The sequence below is a fragment of the Neofelis nebulosa genome, chromosome 6 (genome assembly GCF_028018385.1).
Source record: "Neofelis nebulosa isolate mNeoNeb1 chromosome 6, mNeoNeb1.pri, whole genome shotgun sequence".
Taxonomy (NCBI): Eukaryota; Metazoa; Chordata; class Mammalia; order Carnivora; family Felidae; genus Neofelis; species Neofelis nebulosa.
In genome coordinates, this window is record NC_080787.1 from 38,768,550 (window position 1) to 38,786,578 (window position 18,029).

The window sequence follows — 18,029 nt, forward strand, 5'->3', positions numbered from 1 at the left end:
GGAAGAGTAAACTGGGCTGGCTGGCAGAGAGCCTAGAGGGGCCAAGCTAAATGTCTGATGACTTCTAAACTAGCAGGGGCAAGATCACAGGTTCTAGGATGCTGGAAGGGGAGGGGAGGGGAGAAGGAGAGACATCAGGGGTACGTTTACCCTCTTGGTTCTGCCACCTACTGGCTGTGTGACCGTAGGCAAGTTACTTAACGTCCCTGGGTTTCAGTTTCCTCATCTATAAAATGGGAATAAAAAGTACCTACCTTATAGAAAGGTATGACGATTAAATAGGTCAATACAAGCAAAGTGTTTAGGACATGGTCCACAATGTAGTAAATACTATATAAGTGTTAGCTGCTATTAATTTTTATTACTATGACCACTACCGCCCCCACTAGTCCAGGTGAGAGGTCATGAGCGGGTTGCTGGAACAGGTAGAGAGCTATGGCAAAACAGCATTGTCAAGAAGTCAACACAGGTCTTGGGCCCGGGGCATGGCTGCGGGAGCAGGAAAGGGGTCAGGGTTGACCAGGTAGACACAGAAGGAAGGAAGAGCTGGTCCCAGGTGGGAAGTTCAGGTGGGAAGGCTGGCCACAGCTCTGCAGGTGGAAATTTGCGAGCCTGGGGAGAGAGCCCATGACAACCTCAGAGCCTCCACAGGTACGAAGGCCACTCGGATGATGTGTTGGTCACAGACACATTCACGGGAAAACCATGTAGTAGGCCAGCTCCAACCCTGCACTGTGCCTCAGTTTCTCAATCTGTCCCATAAGGGTGTGGAACTTTTAGAACTGAATACACCTCAAACTTTTATTCCAAAGTCTCTTCCCAGCTGAGGAGAATAAACATGGACTCCTGGGGGGCTGGGTGTCGCCCAAGGACCTGGCCACAAGCACATTTCTTTGAAGTCTTCTGGGTTACCTTTAAATTAGCCTGTATTCCACATTTCCACTCTCTAATTATAACTGTTTTAATATTAAAGCAATGTTTTGTTCTCAGATCCTCATGTGAAGTGGGCACTGAAGAAACGCCCTGTTTATTCTGAGGTTTCGTGCCCTCCCAGCACCCCACCCTCACCCCACGGTACCAACCTTTCCGGCCCTAAATGGCTGCACCCTGAAGTTCCACGTGGGGGACCATCGCCCCCTGGGGGCCAGCCAGGGAATCTCCCAACTCCCAGGCTGGAATTCTCCGCCTTCTCCTCTCCCTCTCTTCACACCCCCAGGGTCCCGACGGCCCCCCAGGGCAAGTCTGGGGTGGGCCCTCCTGTGCAGGCAAGTCCCTGAATGGCTCTCAGGGGCCAGGAGCTGTGCCAGCTTTGGGAATAGGGAGTGAGACACTGCCCCCACCCTTGAGGACGTCATGGTCCTTGAGGGGACAGGAAGCTTGACAAACAGGTAATAGCCAGGGGGTGGGGGGTGCATAGGAGCACCGAGGAGAGGTATTTACTTCAGACTTTGGGGGTGGAGTGCGTGTGCAGGCAGAGAAGGCTTCCTGGAGGAGGAATAATACCCAAAGGGAGTCTCCAAAGATCCACAGACCCAACCAAGTGAAGAAAAGCTAAGGGAGCCCCAGGGGAGGCACCATGGAGTGAAGCACAGAGGCTGAGCCAGCAGGGCGGTTCAGAGAGCCTTGGACAGCATAATGGGGCTGACAGTGGCCGAAGGCAGGAGGGAAGGAGCAAGACCCCAGGGCCTCCTAGGGGTGGGATATGTGAGTTTACTTACGCACGCCCACTGGTTGCGGATTGCAGGCTGCTGGGGTGTGGAGGAGCTTGGACTCTACCCTGTGGGTCAAGGGCCCTGCAGACTCTCAGCTGGGGTGAGGGCGTCTTTCGGAACCTCCTCCCCACTCCTCTGCATGAACCGGGCTGAGGCAGTAGGGGGGATGCACAGCCAAGGGTTAAGGAGGGCAGTGAGGTGGTCAGATTGCCATTTTGGAGGAGCCCTTGGATTACTGAGTGGAGGACGGTAGGAGGTGGGAAGGCCGTTAGGGGGCCGTTGCAAAGCCCCCCACGCGGGGGAGATCATGGCGGTGGAGGTGAATGGGAATGGAGGGAACAAATGTCAGAATGTGTAGGTGGTAGGATTCAGTTGTGGACCGCATGTGGGGTGAGGGGCAAGAGGTGTCAAGGGTGACTCCCGAGGTGCCCCCCATGACGACCGCCCAGGAGTTGGAGCCTGCTGGCCAGGGAGAGGGGACAGCTGTGGAGAGGCCTTCAGTTTGGGAAGGCTGAGTCTGAGGAGTGGCCAGCAGACAGCTGGACATAGGAGTCAGACACCCAGGGTGAGGCCGGGGCCCAGGAGAAGGGTCTTTCCTGACAGAAGCCTGTTTTCCCTTCAGACAATTTGGACTCTAGAAAGGCCTTTCAGTGACCCCCGCGCCATACTGCAAGCCCTGCCAGAGTTGAATTCCCTTTCTACCTGATGGTGTTTCTGATGGGGAAAACAAGTCAACCCAACCTTGTCTGCTTTGAGCTTGAGAGATCATGGCCTCTTCAGAGCCTGTCAAGCACCCTTAAAAGCCAAACTCCCAAAGATGTAATCCCTTCCCTTCACTTCCCTAAAAAATCTCCTTAAAGGAAGCCAGAGAAGGAAAGGATGGGGCCTGCTTCTCTCTGCCTGGTGGGGGAACAAAGACAGCCCTTCCCTTGGCTGATGCGGAAAACAAAGCAATTAACTGTGAGGATCAGAGCCCTTTCAAAGAAATTCACCCACGCTCTATCTTCACAATGGCCTCGTTCAAGGGAGTTCAGTGTGTGCACGGATCATCAGCACCTGCTGGGTGCCCAGCGCTGCCCAGGGCCAACACGACAGGAGGCCACAGAAAGGGCTGTCACCTGGCCTGCCCTTAGGGAGCTTCTGTCTAACTGGAACACGAGACCTGCCCACTCAGAACCCAGACACAGGGGGAGGGAGTGAAGAAAGTGTGGAGCGATTCAGACTCAGCGAAGGAAGTCAAGGCCTGTTCTTCAACTTCGCTAGCTGAGTGGCTGCTAATGTGAGGAGAGAGCCCAACTGTAGGGCCGTGGTGAAATGTAAATCTCTTGGCACACAGACGCTCAACAGATGATGCTGGAAGACAGCAGTGATGTAATAATAACAATGCTCACTAGGGGCCAGGCACTGGTCTAGTGACTTATTTAATTCTCAGTATGCATGGCGCAGAGTGGTTCAGGAACTTAGCCCAGGTCACATAGCTAGGACGTGGTAGCATCAGGGTAGGGACCCCAGTGGTTATTAGGGTTATAAGTATCTGCAGTTAAGCTGGTCTAGCATGAACCGTGCATGAAGTTCCCAGGGAGGAAGGATGAAGTTCCCAGGGAGGAAGCATGAGGCCGGAGTGGCTGGGAAGGCCACCAGAGGAGGTGGAACTCGGCCAGATTTGGAAGGTGGGAGAGCATCCCGGGAGGGCGAGCACACCCACACACAAAGGCTCAGCAGCGGAAAGTGTCCTTTAAGGGCAAACACTATCATCTCCCGAAAGACTGGGGGCCTTGTCCCAGGTTCTCCAGGTCCCGGTGGAGGGATCCTGACTCCCGTTCCTCTGACTCTTTCCTTCCAGAAAAGGTAAGATATTCAGCAGGCCCTGAGACTGGTCTGTTTGAAGGCAGAGGGCCACCTTGAACTCAGGACCTTGGGTCTCAGGCCTCAGAGACTTCTGGTAATGTCCCCCCCCCCCCCACCGCCCCACCCGCACCCCTACCTCCCACCTTGTTGGAAGTACTCTGTGGAGGCCTCTCCACAGCTGTCCCCTCTCCCTGGCCAGCAGGCTCCAACTGCTACTCAGTGATTTGGAGCCAGACACGTCAACACTGTTTGCCTTTTGATTTTCCACTTACTGAACCGCATGTCTTTGGGCAAATTCCCCAACTTCTCCGAGACTTAGGCTCCTTAACTGTAAAATGGGACAATAACACCCACCTCCCGGGAGAGCGTGCAAATACCCCAGCCCCACACATGGCCCCCTGGAGTCCTCAATGTCTGGGAGTCATGTATTATCAGAGCAGACCCCAGCCCCCAGGGCGCCCACCTCACCTCGTAGATGTTGAACTGGCTCTGCCCACGGGCCAGCTCCCGGTAGCTGGTAGTGAACTCCCCGATGAAGTCGTGGCTGCAAGGGAAGGGCTGCCGCTGAGACCAAGCGGCCCAGGCCACGCCTTGCCTCTGCCCACCTCCCCGCCTCCCACATCCCTTCCCCTGGCTCCCCATTCTGCTTGGGGCCCTTCTGCAGGGGCGCATGCCAGCAGAGAAGCTGGGTCCCTGGGGAAGTGTCCAGGGTCACCCATGGGGCGGGAAACCCAGTGGTCACCTAGCAAAGTGCAGGGCCCCGGACGACGGGACTCGGGTTCTTGTCGGAACAAGACAGCCGTGCAAGGGATTTTGAGGACAACTGGAGAAATTTAAATATGAAACGAATATTCGATGGTATTCAAGAATGATTGTTCCATGCGTCAGGTGTGATAATGGCATTCGCAGTTATGTAGAAAAAGGTCCTTATTTTTTAGACGTTCTCAATGAGATATTTAGGGGTAAAAACGCCTTGATGTCTGTAATTTAAACTACATCAGCAAAACACAGATAAAGCAAATGTGGCAACATGTAACACTTGTAAAATTCAGATGATAGGCTTAAAAGCATTCATTAAACTCGCCTGTCTTTCTGCGTATTTGGACATTTTCCCAATAACACTTTTTGAAAAGGCCATTTACGCTACGTCCACCCAGGCAGCTGGAGGTGTTTTCTGCGGCGGCCACACCTCCTGGGACTGCCTCCACTGTCACTGTCCCTGGTAGAGGGAACCTGGAGTGCCTTCCGGGGAGTGAGGCCCAAGGCGTGTCCCCGGGGCCTGGCTCTGCCTTGAGTCCACACTGTATTTTGACTACGTATTTATAGCTCTCTGCATTCAGACCATGAGCTCCTCAATGGCAGGCCTCTACGGCATCTGGTGGTTGTCCCCAGTTTTCCCCAGTGAAGGAGAAATATGGGGAGCTCCCGGGTAAGATGAAGTAAATCATGGGTGGAGACATGGAGCTGACGTGCCTGTGATGTGGTTGAAGAGGGGAGGACAGGGGGACAGAGCGAGTTTACAGGTGCTGGGGCACTGGTGTCCTCTCTTGGAAGGCCTTGGGGAAAGGTGAGCTACTTGGCCCGGCCAGGGCCTAACTTAGAGCTGTCTGCGCAGCCCTTTACAGTACCTCCTATCCACGTCGCAGACTTGACAGGCATCGATAAGGAGTACGGGCCTCTGCAACGCCCCTGGCAGTCCCACAGAATGGAGAAGTCACAAACGTCAGGGCGTATTTGGCTTTGGTCCAACAGACAAGTAGGAGCCAGTGAGGTTTCTGGACTACAGCCACAGGAGGCCCCTTCTGGTCCTCATCTGTGAATTCCCAGTGAGGCTGCTCCCTGGGAGCACATTCACAGACAGGGAGGGCACTGACCTCCCCAAACCCGACTAGAAAGTGCCACCCTACTGGCCAGGCTTGGCCCTACTCAGGTACTGCTTCGTGGCTCTGGAGACCATTCAAGTGTGTCAAAGCTTGCATTTCCCGGGGCGCCCGGGTGGCTCAGTCGGTAAGCATACTTCTTGGTTTCAGCTCAGGTCATGATCTCACGGTTCATGAGTCGGGCTGTCTGCTGACAATGCGGAGCCTGCTTGGGATTCTCTCTCTCCTGCTCTCTCTGCCCCTCCCCTGCTCTGTGTCTCAAAATAAATAAACTTAAAAAAAATAAAAAGCTTACACTTCCCAAAGCCGACTCCCTCAGGGCCTGGATTCTGGGGAGTCTCTGAGGGCTGAGCTTGTCTTCTGTGCCCGGTCACCCGGGCCTCTGTGTGCTTAGCCTCACACAGAGAACACATCCATGAATGCTCGGGGGGTCGCTCGGGGGTTGCTAGTTTCTGTACATTAGGATATGCACATTTCAGAAAATCCTAATTCTCCCAAATGTAAGGAGATTTTAGTCACTGGCCAGCCGCTAGGCAGCTATTTTGGGAAAAGAGGCCTCTTATGCCCCTGGAACCTGTCATGCAGGTCACAGAGCCTCTGGTGCTTCAGTGGAGCTGGGCAGGGACAAGCCACTGGAGCTGGGGGACCTCCCACGGGAAGACCCTCTCGCCCCCAGAGCTGTCCCCATCCCTGCTCACCTTTTGTCCTTCTGCCTGCTTACCTGCCATCGCGATCCCAGTCGTACACCTCCACCTTGATGGTCCTGCAAGGCAAAGGGCCCGTGGTGGGATGAACTTGACCCAGCACCTGTGGGGCCTGAACGGGGCCCTTCCCCTGCTCCTGGGCCAGAAGGGGATACAGGGCCCCCCACTAGGCTCCAGCTGCCCTCACTGGAGAGGTAGCAGCCCAAGAGACAAAGGAACTATCTTGAGGCCTTTTGGCTAAGGTCTTAGGGACAGTGGCAACCCGAAAGCTGTGTAGGGACTCCCCCAAGTTTCAGGGAGAATGTGGAAAAACAGCTGCAGACTTCAGTTCACCCCACCTTCTCCTTGGCCACCCCAGAAGGGACACAGGTCCCAGGATGAAGCCATACTGGGAATTTATCAGGGGCGGGGCTGTTGTGGCGGGAGCGAGGCGCTCCCAGATCTCAGGCCTAACCAGTCTGGGCTCTCCTGGGGAGGGGGCGACAAGACTGCAGGTGTGTGTGGTGGGACCCCTGGGTCTGAGGAGTCTGAGTGGTGGGGAGCCAGCCCAGCAGGGAAGGACCCAGAGCCCCTGACTGGGGGATGGCCTGCTGAGCTTTTCCATTGCGACGACTGGCTCCTGAGTGAGGGTGTAATTATCTTCACATTTTAGCCTGGCTGCTTTAATTAGTTTGTTTTGACTCCTGTGCATGGGGCTGGGCTTTGGGAGCCCATTTTATTTTTAGCTCGTTTCCATGGCAACAGGCTAGCAGACCAGAGGTGGGAGGAGGGAGGTGGAGGGCTGCGGGTTAACCCTTGGTGCCAGTGGTCCTCCAGGGACGCGCAGGCAGGGACGAGGGGGGGGGAGCTGCCAGGGTCCCACTGCAGGGTCAGGGTCCGGGGAGGCGGGAGAGGCGTGGGGAGCCGGGGTCTCCAGCCTTCAGTCCTAAGTGGGGCTCGCACAGACCCGTGCCTGGGCCCGTCTTCTATTAACATCTCATCATCTCGCCCATGGCCGCAGCCCATCTCCTCGGGTCTGCGAGGAGTAGGCCTCGGGACTGCGCAGCGCCCAGCAGGAGGCGCTATCCCCCTTCAGATGCGCCTTCACGGCCCCCGGGGCGGGGTGCCGATCCGCCTGCAACAGGGCACATAACTGTTCCCAATGAGGAAACGTCTTGTAGGTTGTGCACCAACCGGATTTTTGTTACCAAAATGTAAAATGGGGCAGGCACAGAAGCCCACCATTTAAAGGAACCCTCTAAATTCTTGTGAAAAACAAAAAAACTATGTCTCTCTGAGGTGAATTGTGTGGAAAGAAAAAAAAAAAAAAATCTAGGCTCCTGAAGGTAGCTGATGAGCTGGAAAGAGAGGAAAGAGGCTGGGGTGCAGACTCAGATGCTGTGGGACCTGGGGATGTCACTGAACCTCTCTGAGCCACAGACCATCATCTTCAAGGAGGGACAACAGCAGCCTTGCAGAACAGCTGCAAAGCAAGTCGGCAAACCCCGCCTGGCACACAGATGGGTCTCTATAAACATGCCTCTTCCTGGGGCACCTGGGTGGCTCAGTCGGTTAAGCACCCGACTCTTGGTTTGGGCTTGCGTCACAATTTCACGGTTTGTGAGACGGAGCTGGGGCATCGGGCTCTGTGCTGACAGCACAGAGCCTGCTTGGGATTCTTTCTCCCTGCCTCTGCCCTCCCCGTGTGTTCTCCCTCCCTCTCTCTCAAAAATAGATAAATAAACATTAAAAAAAAAAAAAAAAGGAAAAAATGCCTCGTCCTCCTCACTTGGGCATTTGGCCACACTTGGATAGTTTTTCTTTCTTTCTTTATTTTTTATTTAAAAAAAAATTTTTTTTTTTAACGTTTATTTATTTTTGAGACAGAGAGAGACAGAGCATGAACGGGGGAGGGTCAGAGAGAGGGAGACACAGAATCTGAAACAGGCTCCAGGCTCTGAGCAGTCAGCACAGAGCCCGACGCGGGGCTTGAACTCACGGACCTCGAGATCATGACCTGAGCTGAAGTCGGCCGCTTAACCGACTGAGCCACCCAGGCGCCCCTTGGATAGTTTTTCATATGAAATTTATTTAAATCAGGGACACCCATGCCTGGGTGCCTGGGCTCTGCCACTTCCAATTCCTGGAACGACAAGGCTGGACATGACCTTCGTGGCATCCAAGCCAGGCCACCTGGCAGATCACCAGACACACACAGCCCCAGGTCCAGTTCTTGGCAGCTCTGGGCAGTGCCCCGGGATCTAGTTTAAAGGTTTCCCTAGCGCCTCTGCTGTGCATGTTCTGGAGTGATAACCTCCAGCCCCCTCATATTCGGATGGGGAAACTGAGCCCTAAGAGCTCCCAGTGATGTGCTCAGGGTCACAGAGCGGGTGAGGGTCAGAGCCAGGACCCTGCCTCACAATGCCAAAGTCCCCCAGTCCTTCCCAGAGCCATGCAGCTCTGTAGGGGACATTCAGGAACCCCAGGGAGGAGTGCTGGTCACCAACACCAGCCTCTCAGGCGACTCGATCAGTGACAGCCACATGCTCAGAGGCTGTAGGAGGACCTCAGTTACAGCCACAGCCTTGGATACCCAAAAAAAAAATCACTGGGGAGCTTTTCTTTAAAACTCCCAGGGCCACAGGGCCTGATTCAATTGGTCTGGATAGTACTCGGGCACAGGTAGCTTTGGTCAGTCCCCTGGTTGATTGGAATGTGCTCCAGAACCACTGACCTTCTCCAGATGAGAGCACTGATTTTCCAACCTGGTTGCATACCGGATCCCTGGCGAGCATTAGCAATCCTGAGGCCAATGCCTCACCCCAGAGGTTCAGAATCATTTGGTCTGGGGTACGGCCTGGGCAGGGGGATTGTTAAAAGCTCCTTGGGGAATGTGACACTGCAGCCGAGGTAAAGACCACTTGGAGTGTGGATTCCTGTGTAAACCCACCCCGGCCTCAGCTGAGGGTTCTAGGGATGGCTGCAGCTTAGGGGGTCAGATTAGCTCAGAGACTGCAGCCTCCAGCACTGGGGGAGAAGGAGGTGAGAGAAACGGCACCCAAGACAGGGGAAGGCAGAGGCAGAAGCCAGACATGGCTCTGACTACTCTATGGACAGTTCTGTCACTGTCCAGCCCTGGCTGGGCTGCCCTGGGTCACCTCGTGTGCCACTTGTGGGCTGCGGGCCTTGGCTCCAACCCCTTAGCACAGGCCTAATAAAGGCTCATATCAGACCAACTGTGATTTCTGGGGACCGCACAATAGAGAAGGAGCTCCTGGGTACAGGACAGTGAAATGGGCCTCTGCTACCCACGGAATGAACGTCTTATTTGACATTTAAGGCTCAGAACACGGAGCCCCTAATCTGAGAGGCAGTGAGGTGGCCAGAGAAGGCTGCAGGCTCTGGGTCAGTCCCAGTTCCTCCAGGTACCAGCTGTGTAGCCCTGTGCAACTGGCCTACCCCTCAGGGACTCTGTTTACCCCTCTGTCAAATGGGATCATCGTACCCACTTTGGAGTGCTGTGAGGAGTCAACTATGTCATTCCCGCATCATTCACACCAGCACTGGACATGTGTTGTTCTGTTCCATCTAAAACACCCCAGCCTTTTGTCCAAGACCCTGTCTCCCAAACAATCCCCTATTCACCATGAAAATATCAGCCCCACGACACTAGGGATTTTTGTGTGTTTTGTTCACCGACGTATCTTCAGCTTCTAGAACAGAGCCTAGCATATGGTAGGGAACATAAATATTATTCAATGCCCATTGCCCAACTACGATCTAACAACTCCGAGAAGTTACCACCCAGTAACAATCCCCTCCTTCCACAAAATCACAAAGGGAAGCCCAGGGTGTGTGGCTTTCCCCAGGTCACAAGGCGGCTCTGCAGAGCTGGGTGTGTGTGAGCCTCAGCAGGGCCTCAGGGATGAGGGACGCTGGCAAAGGCCGCAGGTCCCCCTCTTGACACACCACTGGCACACGGGCAGCATAGTCTACCCCACCCCCCTGCCCCCGCCCCGGCAGAGGTGCAGGTCTGCCTCCTAATGAGCGTCTCCCGGGGCAGGAAGAGGTACTGGGCTGACAGGTCCCCTCGCCTGATTGAGTCAGCCCCCCAGTCAACAGTCCTAGAGGCTTCTAGGCCAAGAAGAGGGGGTGTCAGGCCTCACTGAGCAGGCAGCGAGACCGGATGGCAGCGCTCCATGCAACCCCAGCCATACGCCAGGGCCCTAACCTCTTCTGTCGCAGTTCAGTTTCTGCACGTGCGAGCTGGGGAGGAAAGAACTCTCCCAACCCAGGGCACATGTAGTGGCTGGGTCCCTCGGCATGTGGCGGGGTTCAGAGGAGAAGCACTTCCCTTCTCCAGCAGGCTGGCAGAAGCACATGAAGCTTCTATGAGGTGAGAGCCCCCGATTCTGGGGAATCCTCTCCCCAGATGAGGACCCAGGACAACCGACCCTCTTAAAAATCCACTCATTCAACATTAAGGTGTGAGTGAGTGAGTGACAGCATCCCAACCAGGGCAATCTGGCTTAAGGGGACTAAATCCTCAAATCACAGAAGGTTCAAGGAGAGAGTAGGGGGACTTCAGGAAAGGCAGGGGAAGTGCTTCTTGTCATCACCCACTTCACTCCACTGGAGGGCTGGACTTGCTCTGATCTGGAGGCCAGCTCCCCTGATTCCAACTGTGCTCAGCTGGCTCGCGTGGGTTTGGCCTGGAGACACAGCAAAGGCAGGGGAACCCCAAACCGGAGGGCAAGCCAGAGGCGACTTCTGGAGAAGAGAAATGTCCCTTCTCCTTGTTTTGGCAAGATACAGAAGCTCCAGGCCTCTGTTTCCCCATCTGTGAAATGGGCGTGTCACTAGTACCCAACTTCTGGGTTACTAGCGCGATTTAAATGCACAAAATAAGAGAATGCATTCAAACCAATTAGGACACAATTTGGCCCATGTCTGAAAGACTCAGCAATCTTAACTCATTTCCACCCCCCACCCCCAACTCCCATCATGGCAGGAAAACGATCCTTTCTCACAGATCCCTGGTTCTCATCCTCCTGCCCTCTTTTTCATGATAGGAGTTGATAACTCCCGTTTGGATTCTCCCCTCTCAGCGCCCTGCTCACAGCCGCCCTCCCTGCGTGCCCTGCTACCTCTCTGACCATCTCCACTTCTTTCTCCTGCTTCCAACCTGTACGGAGGCCTTGGGCACCCCACCTCTGCCAGCTCTCTGTCCCCCCTGTCCCCTTGGCAGAGCATCGCTGTGCCTGTCCCACAGCCCCTCACCCTGGCTCCCTGTCACACTTCCATTTCTGTCTCTTGACCCCAGCTCCAAACACTAATGACCTTGACTTCCCTTTCACCCCCTGATCTGGGCAGATGTCAAGGCTTTTGAGTCTTTCTTCCACCTCCAGGCTCAAAGCAGATCTGCCCCAAGTCCCTGGGCGAGCCCTCCTCCAAACGTACCCCGCTCACACCCGTCTCAGACATCTGGCAGCAGATTGAAGGTTGAGAACACGGGTTCTCTAGCCAGCCTGCCTGGTTCCAAATCCTAATTCCACCACTGACTGGCAGTAAGACACCGGGGAAGCTACTTCACCTCTCTGGCCTCCGTTCCTTTACCTGTAAAAGGTGGATAGTATTAGCACCTTTTTCAGGGGAAATACTAATCGTTGGGAGAATTAAATTAGTTCATAGACATAAATTACCACGGAGGTGCTACAGGAGCCTTGCTATCATTATTATTATTATTATTATTATTATTATTATTATTACCTGTCTGCCTCCCATTCTGGCCTGGGAGCAACCTAACAGGGAGACTTGGGTCTGACGCTCAGAATGCCCACGGCACCCAACCTGGTGCCCGGTGCCGGCTGGCTTGGAAAACAAGGCTGTTAGATCAAACTGAATGTGTTCTTGTGAGGCTTCAAGAGGTACCTCAGACGGAAGAGGAAAAGGGGCTTTGTTTTCTTGCACAAACCCCTCCCCTTCCTCCCCTGAGAGGGCCTCCCGGACATTTGCACCTCCCGAGTGGCTGTTGGGTACATAGGTCACCCTGGAGCAGAGCAGCAGACAGGCCTGCTCGGTTTCCAGGCCAGCGTGACATGCCTGGCCCCTCCATTAACACTACCATCAGTCACTTCATTTCACGGTCAATCTGTTCCTGGCTGTGGAGGGGGACCCAGCTGCCTGGCCATTCTGCAAGGAAACTGGTCTGGGGCTCAGCCTGGGAGGGGGAAATGGGGGCCTGTGGGGGTGTTCCCCACCATCTGCACCCTCCGCCACACCCTCACCTCCTCCAGTGGCTGCACAGTGACCCCAGGCCTCTGAGCCCGGCTGCCCTCCTCACTGTCCCCGACGAGGTTGGGTTCTGAGGGTGCAGGGCTGTGGGGGGGGGGGGGGTCAGCTGGACCCCCAACAGCCTCTGGGCAGAGGAGCCAGAGGTCTCAATTCCTCCCACCCTGTGCAACTTGACCTGCCAGGCTCTCCCATCCCTCAGCCTTGAATTTCCCCTCCCTTTTCCTGTCATCTCAACCATTCTTCCAGGAACCAATACCCCCCAGCTCCTCCCAGCCTTCCCTAAGCCTCCTTTTCACCCTGCTGCTCCAACCAGACCGTCCTCCCAGCCCCCAGCACCCCAGAAGCCTCAGGACCCGGTCAGACACATACCAGGGGTTCATTTGGCTGGAATGCCTATCTTTGTCTCCGGTCTTATTTTGCACAATTATTTAGCTATCTAAAATGCAGATGTGCACACATCTGAACTCCCTGTGGTCAGACTTCGAGTTCCCTCAAGATGGAAACGTGGCTACATTTATATTCCCCTGAGTGCCACACAGCTGCTGGCATAGTGGAGCCAGCCTCTGTGACTGCCTCTGGAGGTGCTCAGTGACAGCCTTTGGAGCAGATTGTGGCTGTTCTGTTCCCAACAAAGAGGCAGGAAAAGGAGCCACTTCATCTCCTGGATCAGCAACCTAGTAAGGCAATCTTGAGGGCTTCCTGGAGGAAGACAGGGGTGTCTGAAGGCCATCCACCTTGTCATTCACTCTCCATCCCACCACACCTACCCAGTAGGAAGCCACTGCGAGCAGGGTCCCAGGGAGCCCACGCCAATGCCATCGCCCAGGATGCCCCGAAGGTGTCTGACACCCCAGTATTCCTGTCGAAGTGGCCAGCAGAGGCCCGGCCTCCTCAAGGCTGCCCAGGCAGCCCTGCCTGTGAACCCCCTGCCAGCTCATCCCCCAGCAACAGCAATCACCAGGAAACCAGGCTGGGTTCTCATGACTTAACACAGACCGATACCAGCTTCCAGCTTCCAGCTTCTACCCCCACCCCCACCCCACTCCCCGGCACTTACCACAGTTTGTAATTACATGTTTCTCTGTGTGATTATTGGATTAATGTCTGCCTCCCCCGCGAGAATGTAAACTCCACAAGGTTGGGCAAAGGGTGAAGACTATGCGTTTTGTTCCCTGCGGATTTCCCAGCATCTAGCGCACAGTGCCTGGTGCATGGTAGGAAGTCTACAAACGCTTGTGGACAAAATGCCAGGTTTGGTATTTTATGCACACCAGAGCCTGCTTGTGGCGCTTCTGAGCAGCCCTTTAAGGCAGGTAGGTAGCCATTTAAAACCCATTTTACAGATAAGGAAACTGAAGCTCAGACAGGTCAAAGTTTGCCCAGGGTGCCAAGGCTTTTAAGTCACAGAGCCAGGATTAGAAGCCGCGTACCCGGGACCTACGCCCAACAGTCTACACTCTAAAGGGTGATGGCGATAGTGGACGTGTCATAAGAGTAAGCTGTCACATCAAAAAAGTTTCACGAGTTCTCTGTACTCCGCCCCAGCCCCCCACCCCCCATTTATCTTGGGATGCTGATTCCCCAGATTCCATCTGCAAGGAGTTGGGGCTGGTGGGGGCCCCCGGCCACCTCAGCCTGCATCTAGAGCCCCAACCTGCTCCCACTTGCCCCTCCGCTGGAAATCATGGAGACACAGGCTGCAGAGCTCCAGGCCAGGACCCCCAACACCCACAAGGGCTGGGGCCCCCAGGGAATCCCAATCCCCCATCCTGGGGAGGTCTTCACCAACGCGGGGGAGGGGAGGGCAGACAGCGGTGGGGGAGGGTGGAGAGGGAGGCCTGGGAGGAGATAAAGGCAGACACTGCCCAGGGAGGTGAGAGGCAGGGACAGTGCAGCTCCAGGAGGCTCCGCCCATACTGCCTGGGCAGCCTGCACCTGCGCCTGCGCCTGCGCTGGGGAGGGACATTTTCTCATCTCACCGGTCATAGTCCCCGTTGCAGAGTGCTCTCACAGGAATGGAGAAAGTTTGCCAGACTGGGTTTAGGGTGTTCTTCATGACCTCGGTCTTGTGGCAGATGGTGAAGCTGGTGAAGAAAAGAGGGAAGGTGTCAGGCCCGAATCGAGGGAGGCAGAATCCAGGTCAACAGAGGGGCCACAACCCAAGAGGCTCTGCGGATGCCAGACGGTGGAAACTACAGCTGCATGAGGTGATGAGCCACCTGTCACTAGCAGCATCCAGCCAGGAACTAGATGGCCACTTCTTTCTTTTTTTATTTTATTCTTTCTAACGTTTATTTTATTTTTGAGAGAGAGAGAGCGCGCGAGCACGGGCTGGGGAGGGGCAGAGAGAAAGGGAGACACAGACTCTGAAGCGGGTTCCAGGCTCCGAGCTGTCAGCACAGAGCCCGATGGGCGGTGGGGGGGGGGGGGGGGGGGGGCTAGAACTCATGAACTGCGAAACCATGACCTGAGCCGAAGTCTGACACTTAACCAACTGAGCCCCCCAGGCCCCCCAACTAGATGGCCAGTTCTTGGTGATGTTTTTTGGTTTGGTTGTTTAGGTAGGCTTTATGTCCAGTACAGAGCCCAAAGTGGGGCTTGAACTCACGATCCTGAGATCAAGACCTGAGCTGAGATCGTGAGTCAGATGCTTAACCCACCGAGCCACCCAGGTGCCCCTCTTGGTGATGTTTGAGGGAGCAGGTGCACAGCATCAGGAGATAGGGGTTCTGCCCTTCCTCCCCCCTCCCCCCACCCTGTGTGACTTTGAGCTAGCAGAACCCTCCCCTGTGAACTCAGGGAGTTGGCTGCTATCAGCCATTCTTCATCTGAGACCCATGGAAGGACCTGTGGATGGGATTTCAGGGTTTGTGAACCCCTGGAATTGGGGGAAATGGGGTGGGTGACTCTCATCTGCTTGCTGTCCCCCTCCTGGAACACTGTCCCAGATCTCCATGTTCATGGCTTGCCTCCTCACTTCCTTTAGGTCTTTACTCAAATGTCACCCCTCTGACATGAGCACTTGCCCTGAGCACCATATATCAAATTTACAGCTCCTGGTCCCCTGACTCCGACATCCCCTAGACCCCTTCCATGCTTTTTTTTCTTTTTCACCTGTTACTGTTTGACATTTGACATAGTCTGTGTACCTCCTTATTTATTGTACGGTCTAGCACTAAAATGTAAGTCCTGTAAAGGCAAGCGTTTTGTCTTCTTTGATCACTGGTGTATCTCCAGTGCTCAGAACAGTGCCTGGCACTTAGTAAGTGTTCACTAAATATTTTTTTTGGAACGAACTAACGAATATCTGTATGTCTCAGAGGAGAGTTTCCACAGATTTCACTGGCATTCAAGGCAGTGAATGTAAGGCCCCTGGCTTAGACAATCTCTAAGACACTTTAGGCTCTTCCAGTCTGAATCCATGAGCCTGCTTTGCAAACTAAAAGTGTTGAATTGGCTTATCCCGCTGGGCTCCAATCCAGCATCCCTGCCCACTCCCCATGCCACGCCTGCTGGCCCTATCCCAGAAGCCTGCCCCACCACCTGGAGGGGCAGCCAGGAGCCAGGGTGGAGCTGGGAGCAGAGGCTGTCCCCCTGACACTTCCCAGCATCCACCCCAGCCCCCTCCCAGCCTGGAAAGGTCACCCCGGAAAGTGCCTGGGCCCCACCCATGCCCACACAGCCTGTGCCATTTCTTCTCTGGCAATTTTCAAGTCAAAATGTCATTCCTGTCACCGCGGCTCAGCGTTTCTCTGCTCCTTCTCGCCCGCCCACTGGAGAGTAGAGATACATGTGGGAGACCTCCCCACACACCCCGGAGCTGGTGACGAGGACAGGAACAGGGGCGACGGGGACAGGAGGGACCATGGCTGCCCAAGCTGGGGCAGGTAGGTAAGGCAGGAAGAGGAAAGGGTTGGGGGAGAATCAGGTGCAGCAGCTGGGCGGTGAAGGGAGGGAGGTTCCAGGGTGCAGAAGCCCTGGCCGGGCTCCAGAGGCCTCCTACCTGGAGCCGTGACACCGGCCTGCTGCCCTGCTGTGGAGCCTCCCAGCCCCTCCATCTTTCTGGACCCGCTGACTTCTCTGTCTCCTATCCCCTGACAGCCAGTTTCTTGACCCAGTCTTCTGAGCTATGAGCCCGATTTCCTCCCTACATGCTTCTCCCCGAGCCCTGTGTAGTCCTGTTTTCTGCTTCAGACTCTTGTCTGAAACTGCTTTCTCTAAGGTCCCCCGGGGCCCCTCACCACCAAATCCACAGACCCCTTGACTCCCCGCTGCCCTTGCCCTGGGGGGCCAGGTCTCAGTGTGGCCACGGTCCCTGCAATCCCGTCATGACTCAACTCCATTCACTCTGACAGACGGGCCTACACTCAGGACGTGGTGTGGGAGAGCAGGAGCCACGGGGCCAGACAGGCGAGGCTCCAGTCCCAGGGCCACTTCAACTAGCTGTGCAGCCCAGGGCAAGTGACTCTCTCTCTCTGAGCTTCCCCTTCATTGTAAAATGGGGAGAAAACAGTAGCTACCACTGCCAGGCCCTGTTCCATTTACATTAACTCATTTGGTCCTCAAAGTAACCCTGTGAGGGAGGAGTGATGATTATCCCCACTGCGCATACGGAGAAACTGAGCTGTGGACGTTACAGTTGCACATTCCAACATGGTAGCCCCACGGGGCTACTGACCTTTAAAGTAACCTCCATTCAATCAAAAACCCAGTTCCTCAGTCACACTAGCCCCGTTTCACATTTTCACATATTCAACAGCTACATGTAGCTACTGGAGACTGTACTGGATAGCCAGACACAGAACATTTCCACCCTCCCAGAAAGTTCCGTGGGTTAAGAGACTTGCCTAAAGTTACACAGCAGGCGGGCTGGCACAGCCCGGCTCTCCATCACGTTCTAGATCCCAGAGGAGAGACTGGGACTGAACGAGGCAGGCCAGGCTGCACATGGGCCAGAGCACAGGGGGTGCTCTGTGGGTGCCTCCTTCCCCTTCCCTCCTGGGGAGGCAGGCATGACATTCCACTCCCTGGGGTCCCTCACTGACCTTCCTCCTGTCCTCTTCCTAACTGGGGCCGTCTTCTCCTCTCTCCTCAAACCCGGCTTGCACCAGTTCAGCCTCAACCTGTGCCCGCAGGCTGGCCCACCATTCAGGGGCTTCTGGGTGGGTTTCCTGAGCTGCCCTGAGCATCTCCTCCAAGACAGCTCCAGCCCCCATGCTTCAAGCAAAAGTCGCCCCCAGATAAACTCCCATCGCCTCCCCCATCTGACCAGCTCCTTTGCCATCTTTAACACTCTGGGTTCCCCACAGCTCCACTACTGGGGAGGAGGGGGGCTCTGCCGTCAGTGGCCACCCAAGTCCTGCCTAGTGAGGTCCTCCCCTCCCCGCTTCCTCCCTGCATTTCCACAGCAAGGCTCGCCTGCGCTCAGCACCTCCCACCTGTTCGCGGTGTCAGTCACGAGTCTCTCCCTCTTCCCTGCCCCCTCCCCACCCATCCTACACAGGCTCTTCTAGAACAATCACTGGCAAACACTTTGCAACACACCCCTCTCCTGCTCCCAAACCAAAATCCCTCTCTCCCGGCCGGCTGGCCTTCACCTCAGAGACAGACCT

General features: G+C 55.3%; 1 protein-coding gene across 5 annotated transcripts in view; it reads right to left on the minus strand.

Annotated features, from left to right (window-relative positions):
• The window catches only part of CPNE5 (copine 5), a 95,056-nt gene that overhangs the window by 16,590 nt on the left and 60,437 nt on the right, over positions 1-18,029 (minus strand). For 3 of the 5 annotated variants that reach the window (XM_058733744.1, XM_058733743.1, XM_058733742.1), the window contains 3 exons: positions 14,397-14,501; positions 6,162-6,203; positions 4,029-4,104 (listed from right to left, as the gene is read on the minus strand). In XM_058733744.1, coding sequence (XP_058589727.1) covers positions 4,029-4,104; positions 6,162-6,203; positions 14,397-14,501 — 223 coding nt within the window. Of the gene's footprint in view, positions 1-4,028; positions 4,105-6,161; positions 6,204-13,474; positions 13,550-14,396; positions 14,502-16,420; positions 16,530-18,029 lie in introns of those variants that run through there. The other 2 variants (XM_058733745.1, XM_058733746.1) reach the window with 2 other exon arrangements.